The sequence below is a fragment of the Phragmites australis genome, chromosome 6, assembly GCF_958298935.1.
Source record: "Phragmites australis chromosome 6, lpPhrAust1.1, whole genome shotgun sequence".
NCBI classification, from domain to species: Eukaryota; Viridiplantae; Streptophyta; class Magnoliopsida; order Poales; family Poaceae; genus Phragmites; species Phragmites australis.
This window is the reverse complement of record NC_084926.1, coordinates 34,571,997-34,579,348: the sequence shown is the minus strand read 5'-3', so window position 1 is coordinate 34,579,348 and position 7,352 is coordinate 34,571,997. Positions and strand designations below refer to the sequence as shown.

The 7,352-nt window shown below is 41.0% G+C and overlaps 1 protein-coding gene across 2 annotated transcripts; it reads right to left on the bottom strand.

The window, feature by feature from the left end:
* Nucleotides 1-396: 396 nt before the first annotated feature.
* Nucleotides 397-7,007, bottom strand: LOC133922285 (transcription factor bHLH68-like). Of its 2 annotated transcripts, XM_062367544.1 has the most exons (9): nt 6,485-7,007; nt 5,931-6,216; nt 5,498-5,575; nt 5,246-5,311; nt 4,422-4,487; nt 3,419-3,514; nt 1,433-1,477; nt 1,100-1,144; nt 397-990 (listed from the first exon to the last, which is right to left on the bottom strand). In XM_062367544.1, the coding sequence occupies exons 1-9, from the start codon at nt 6,787-6,789 to the stop codon at nt 835-837; spliced, it is 1,143 nt and encodes a 380-aa protein (XP_062223528.1). In that variant the 5' UTR covers nt 6,790-7,007; the 3' UTR covers nt 397-834. The 2 variants fall into 2 exon arrangements, with proteins under 2 accessions (XP_062223528.1, XP_062223529.1); XM_062367545.1 differs by lacking the exon at nt 3,419-3,514.
* Between the last annotated feature and the right edge of the window lie 345 nt (nt 7,008-7,352).

Sequence of the window (7,352 nt, the reverse complement as noted above, 5' to 3'; positions counted from 1 at the left end):
CTGCCCCTAATGTAAACATTAATGCCCTTTCATGTGCAACATCATTGTACTACCTTCGATAAAAAATACTTGATGTTTCATAAAATTATACTTGATATTTTAGGCAAGACACGGTCTACAATGGTTACATTTGACCAATATCTTTTAGTAGAATGCATCTATTAAATACAATAATTTTATGATATTATAAAAATACTTTTCAAGATAAATCTACACCTATGATTTTTATATCTCCGAATTGAATATTTAGAAGTTATTAACAGTCAAAGTTTTAAAAATTTAACTGAAACTTAACCAAAACGTCAAGTATTTGTGACCGGTGGGATTATTTATCAACTAGATTCCAAGTTTTTGTGGATAGTCAGATAAATTGAAGAAGGGGACGAGATATTGTATTTAGATAATCATAGCAACTTTCGATAAATTAAACATACACACATTAATATTGTACACTGCACCCATGCGATGGAGACTTACAATTGATGTTACAGACGATGCACTCCTAGCTTGTCCGCAGACCTCTCCAATGCACTCAAATTGATTTTGTTTTTTTAGCAGAATACACCCAAATTGATCAATCATCTCTAGACAAGATCACACGCACGCACGCACGCGCACACACACTACCAGCTATATACACTTTGAATGCATGTCCCTACACGTCCTTGCATGCATCATCAGTGTGCATATATTACACGCATAGCATCAAGAGGAACCAGCCTTAAACATCTCTCTTCAAAAGGATGGCTGCTCCTGATGTTATGCACCCTATGCATGTGCGTGCTGCATTATGCATATATATCATGTAACACACTAGTCTTCGTCATCCTCCATCTACCGGCCGAACCCCATGACAAAAGCCGGCTCTGCCGCCCAGTAATCTGCTGGGCCAGCGAACACATCCACGCCGACGTGCAGCGTGCAGCTCACCGGGACGAGGCAAAGACCCCTGCTCCTCAGATCCTTCTTTGCTTCGTCACAGCTTCCATCCTGGTTATAATTTCACACGTAATTACCGATATATCGCAAAATGCAGATACATGAAGAGAGCATCCATTTTTTACATGAGATATCAAGCTATGAATTAATACACACGTACCTGGTCAGGCTGTCCTCTTTTTTTCATGGCATTGTCATGCAGGAGCTGCAGGTACGCATGGGCCAGAGATAATTATACGTTAGTGAGGCCAAAGATAGTTTTGCAGTGATGATTAAAGGTGTAAAGCTAGAGACAAGTACTGGCCCATGATTAACTTTCCATGATGCTTTTATACATGTACCAATTAAAGCAAAGGCTTTAGACAAACTAAAGTCTCCTTTCGGAACAAAAGTATCTTTGCGCTTTACTTAACCGATCGATCATATGCATATGGGTATAGATCCCATAAAAGAAGCGGTTAACTACTGCGACTAATTGAGTAGATAATGATACCTGGGCAGGGTCTTCTGAAAACATGCTGTGCCTTTCTCCTAGCACCTGTAAAAAAAATAAGAATTAAAGGGAATCAGACACCTTTCTATCAGCATATATACATATATGTTTCTTTGGTTCGTCAGGCATAAAGTTTCTGTCAATACTTTTATCGAAAGATCTCTCAAAGATACGATGCTTTGAGTAAAACCATACGCGTATGCTTTTCTAATGTGCTGCTTTGTTCTGCCTTAGTCTAATCATAGCAATTTTTATAATTCTCCGGAGAGTGCAGACTCAGTGCATGTGTGGCGATCCTTGGCTCATAAGAATGACCTATATATTGAGTTAGCTTAGGTTAAACAGTGAAATAGTTAAGAGGATGTACGTATATATAAGCTAGCTGCAAAGAACATACAACAAGGGTGTGTACTACATACTACTGTACCACTTGTGATCTGAAAACAGAATTAATGCATGAGAAATGGTACTGGGCACACCAATTTCTTGTCAATAGCATTTGTCTTTATGCTCCAGCCATCATCTACAAGTGACGGGTTCTCAATGTTGGGATTCAAATTTATGTCTCCAAAATAAAGCTAGCATAAATCTAGTTACTGAGTTCTTATACTACATGAAAATGTTGAAGTAATTGATTCAATGGTATCGACTATATCTTGTCTAAGAATATTTATATGTATTCTAATACAAAAAATATAGATGCCTTAAGATCCATAAAGCTACTGCATTTTCCTATTCTTTTTCTAAGATCTAAACATTTATTGTTTCAGAAAAGAAATTGCTTTGCTACACAATAACTAATAGACACTTACCATAAATGTTATTGTATGGTTTTAATTTGTTCGAGTCCTCTCTTGTTCAGTCTCTTATTCTTCATTTTCTTTGCTATACCTAATTTAAAAACTTACTACTCAATCAATTCCATGGTCTTTTTTTTATCGCGTTATATTGTATCCTATTTAGCTTTTCATCACTACAACTGTCGGTATAGGCTTGGTAGTAAGATCCATTGTCTACAGCCTAACACAGGCAAATAACTTAGTTTAATTTCATCTCATGGCGCCTTTTGATTTGGTGTAAAACATGTCAAAAAAAAATTGTACATGTTGAGATTGTCGATATATGCATAATTCTCATGGATGGATGGTCCCGGAATGATGAGGACATATCCAACCGCTCTATATAGAATTGAGCCGTCCATTTCAAATTGGTTCTTTATGGAAAAATTTAGTGTCTTATACATAAGATAATAATCTAAAATGGCAGAATTGAACTAAAAGGGAAGTAATATGAGTCGACAGTAAATCAAGGTTAAATCATCTAAACTCTCAACGACGGCATGAGAGCACGTTGTTACTACGCACTTTTGTTAGCTAAACACAGCTAATCTTTGGTAAAAAAAATTAAATGTTTAATATTTGGTCACCAAACTAAATAAGTTCTAATCCACGAAAAACAATAAGAGAAATGGAAAAAAGCCAACTAAAGAACAAAGAAGAATCTATCTCATGTGCAGACCGTACTTTTGGATCGGCACTAGCTAGTTCGTGATACTACCTTTTGTAATCATTGGATCTCATATTATAAGAATGAGGAGGTCGACTCAGAAAACAAGCGAAAGAGTTCTTTTCCTACTGTGTATCAATCGTACAACTAGTAACTACCGTATTCAGGATAACTTTCCCCTGTTGACCCAGTACTCAGGCATGTGTGTGAGAGAGAGAGAGAGATGCTGGGAGAAGCGGTGTGATGTTGATGTGCGCATGAAGGCGCGCAGATACGATGAGCGATGATGAGCACCTTGGTGGCTGCAGGCAGCATGCACCGATGGCAGGCAGGGCAGCTAACCTCGGGAATTGTGCAGGCAATGGGCACGCATGGTGGTACTACGGTAGGTACACGCAGATATATTCATAAAGTTAAAGGATTTAGAGAGAGATGGATACTGTAGCCATGCGCTACAGTAGTATTGGTGGTACTACTCACACTAGCCTCGTGCTGCTGCAGCTGATGCTCGGAGCTGGAGCTGGCACAGCCGCCCCCACCTCCATTGCTGCCGGCCACGTACGGCGAGCTCAGAGCCTGGAGATCAAACGGGATCCATAATAATAGAAGTGAGAACAGGGTACTTACAGAGAGATTAAAACAAAGCTAGGAAGTGAGAGAGAGAGAGTGAGTGAGGAGAGATGAAGGCTGTGACGGTGTGCACAAGGACATGGCTAGCTGCTTTCCAAAAAGGCATGTACTGTTGCGCGTATAAGCAGGCTAAAAAGATCGCGTGCCACATCGAACAGGTTAACACATGCAGCTTTAGCAGAAGGCAAGAGCACGCAGGCCGGCCCCACCTCTTTTTGTCACTTGACTAGCCCCTCGTGCATCGGTATATGTTGATGTATGCATTTAACGAGCTCAATTTAGAGATCAGATGATCAGATCGATGCTTGCAACCGTTGTGGACCATTTCATGGAGTAGCATGTAATGCACTTGCGAGAATACTTAACAATTGTCTAAGGCGGCAGTCTAATACTGTACTCCATTAAGGGTTTGTTTGGATACGTGGGGATTAGACCCAAGCGATTCGGATTGGTTAGGGAAATGAACTAAATTCCCTTCGGATCAAGATTCGTTCCAATGAATAGGCAGAGCTCCAACCACTCGTTTAAAAAATAAAGGTTTGTTCTATTCCCTGTCCTGTCTAAACAAACTCTAAGGACGAATTCTGCAGGAGATAATCCGGCCTCTATGCTTGTCCTCATGCATGTCTGATCTAACAAGGGCATTGGGGCTACAACCGGTTACTGTAGGCTGTAGCAACATAAAGCAGCTCTCCAAATAGTGCATGGTGTGAAGTGCACAAGTGTGAAAACAAACAAGGGAGCAATTACACTGCATGCATGCATGACAATACTTTATGTGTGATCGATGTACTACTATTCGAGCCATTCCTGCAGGTATGGGCACGCATGTAGAGAGAGAGAGTAGCTGGACCTCAATTTGACCGTGGAGGAATCTGATGTACCCAATGGCTTCAAGGAGTACAGACGCCGTGTCAGTCTGCCAGAAAAAGAGAGGTTAGCCCATGTCAGGATCTCATTTTTGTATTTTTCTCTGGAAAATGGATCTTCTCTTACATGATCTAGCATTAGAGTTTTTTTTTAAACAGAGATCTAGCTAGCATCAGAGTTAAAAGGAAGATGGTAGCAACAGATAGTTTAATGAAATCCCTGAATTTTAAACATAGTATAGTGCTGCCTTGGCAGCTTTCCTGATATTCCCTTTAATCAGAATTGTTTTTTCATTATAATTCTACGCATATACAATCACACGTGTGTGAGAATAGGTTTTTCTTTTCAGAGTAGGGGAAATGAACTTTTAAAAAATTACGAGGACAACAATTAGTTTACATTCATAGATGCCTTCTCACCTATGTTTGTGATTCTATGTTCATTCTGTCTTACACATGCACAATCAACTTTACTTAATGGATTGAAATGAACTCTTTAATTCTTTAGATATCAGGTATAATCACTCTCTGGACAATTAAATTTAGTCCTGAAGAGTCTATAAAAGGCACTGCAGCTTGATTGATACTATGGACTCATATCAACTCAATTTTGTCTTGTTCTGTTTGTATTGGATTTGTCTGCAAACTGAGATATTTTTTATCAGGTTATCATTCTATCATAAGTACTCCACACATTAGTTATTTTCTTCTCACAAATTAAATAGGATAAATCTGATGCTATCTAAATTATATTCACTTGTAGCTCCGTACGGAAACGGTGAAACTTGTAGAGCTGAGGAGCGTATACCTTTCCAAACGGGGAGACAAGCTGGTGGAGGGCAGTTATTCTATCCCCTAGCTTCTCCTTCCTCACCTGAAGCAAAAGAACAAGCGAAAGATACTAAAATCGCCATCATTCCAACCTCCGCCAATCTCACGTTCTCTCTCACCCCACAATGATTCCATGCCTGTCCATTTCTGAAGTCTGAAATGCTGGTCCAGCCCATGCTCATTGGGGGGGGGGGGGGGGGGGGAGGCGAGAGAGAGAGAGAGAGATGACCTTCACAGTAGATTGAGCCGGGGAGGGTTCTTGGGTCCTAGCCTTCTTGAAAGCTGATCCAGATGCTCTGCTGATACACTAGTGGAAATGCAGAAAGATGGAGCAAAGTTATTAAACTTTCAATCCCAATAAACTACTTATATAAGCTAAAATAGTTACCTACCTTAATTACTTCCTAGTGAAACTTGCATTGCATGATTTTCATGCCCAATTCATCTCTCTCTCTCTCTCTCTCTCTCTCTCTCTCTCTCTCTCTCTCTCTCTCTCTCTCTCTCTCTCAGAGGTGAGCTTAAACAAAACCTTTCACTCTTCAGTACGTTAAAAATTAACATGACCACGTCTAAAAGCTACGATGCATATGCACATGGATAAATCAGCTTTGTATCCTCACCCCCCACCCCTCCCCCGCCAAAAAAATAACTTGCATCCCTACCTCACGTGGTGAACTATTGTTGTTGAACTCCAGCATGTTGCTTCCGAGGGAGGTCGTCGAGGTTATGGAAGAAGACCTAGGAGAGGAAGCTTTCTGTTGCAAGGCCTTGTGGTGCTGATGGACACTTCCCCATGGCAATTGGATCTCATCACTTGTGCTATTCCCATGGCTAGCTGTGGTGCTGTAGATGTAGCTGCCGCTCGCACAAGCTTCTGAACAAACTGATGCAGTTGGAAACAGCAGCTGTCCTTCCTTGTACCTCTCGTGCCCATTAGCCAATCCCCCTCTGTATGAACGCAACATGGTCACAAATTAAGAGGACTCCATGGATATGATCTTTTTAGGAAAATGGATATGAACGTTAACTAAGTGAAACTGCATATCATTGTAATATTTCATGCACCATGCTGTTTTAAAACATTATTTATCTGCGAAGAAAGAACAGATGGTTTATTAAGTTACTTGCCAAAATCAAGAAGTGGGCGTACTGCTCATGAACTTGACTGAGAGAGAGAGAGAGAGAGAGAGAGAGAGAGAGAGTTAGAGTTACGTACAGTATGAGCTGGCTCCATGAATCCTGCTGGCCGAATCCTTGTCTGGTGGTGGTGGTGCTGTCATGGCACCAAGGCGATGTACTGGTTGTAGGCAGCGGATAGTGATTCGAGAGCAGCAGAGAGGAGAAGGAATGGAGAGCGGAAGAAGAAGGCGCGGTGGTGGTGGAAGACGGCACAAAAAGAGAAGGGTGGTGCTGCTGCTCAAAGGGGGGCCTCAAATTATTCACGCTCCACCAGCCATGGCCTGGTGCTTCCCCCATCTCGCCCACTAGAGGTGATGATTTGTGGACGACTCCCGTATCCATATTCTCCTTTGATATGCAAGCACTCTCGCCACCTCTCTCTTTGCACTCTCTCTCTAGCTTTCGCTCACTCGATCTCCACGATCTCTCTGCAAGTCTTTTTACTTGTTGAGGTCAACCTCTAGAGAGAGGAGGAGAAAGCATATGGGCCTTTGGAGAAGGGAATCTCTCAAGTGGCACTAGCTAGAACTTGGTGGAGTGAAGTTTGAAACAAGGCATGTGTTTTATTTCCTCCACCACCTTTACTTGTTTCCTTTTCCTTGGCTGTTTTTTTCCTGCCCTTCTCCTCGTTTTATTTTTATATTTATTTTTGGACCTCCTTTTGCTTTTGAGAAGAAATGGGTCAGGGAAAGGGTTACCTTGCATCCAGGGCTTTAATGAATAGCCTAATTAAAGGAGAATGGGGGGCACCCATGAATACAGAAGGCAATAATTGGTGAAAACTCCCCAACTGTTGCAAATAAGTAAAATCAGGTGTATGAATTTTCGAAAAAAACAAATTATTGGATAGAGAAAGGCAGTTTTTACAAAATCTCTCCAGAAAATTTCAAAAGCAAACTCGACTT

Bases quoted from the DNA above. Each gene is read 5' to 3' on its own strand.
- LOC133922285 (XM_062367544.1), bottom strand. From the start codon at position 6,789: ATGGATACGGGAGTCGTCCACAAATCATCACCTCTAGTGGGCGAGATG. The intron at 5,576-5,930 runs GTAGGGATGCAA...CATTTCCACTAG, and splicing joins ACAATAGTTCACCACGTGAG to TGTATCAGCAGAGCATCTGG. The intron at 1,478-3,418 runs GTGAGTAGTACC...TTTTTTTTACAG, and splicing joins TGCAGCAGCACGAGGCTAGT to GTGCTAGGAGAAAGGCACAG.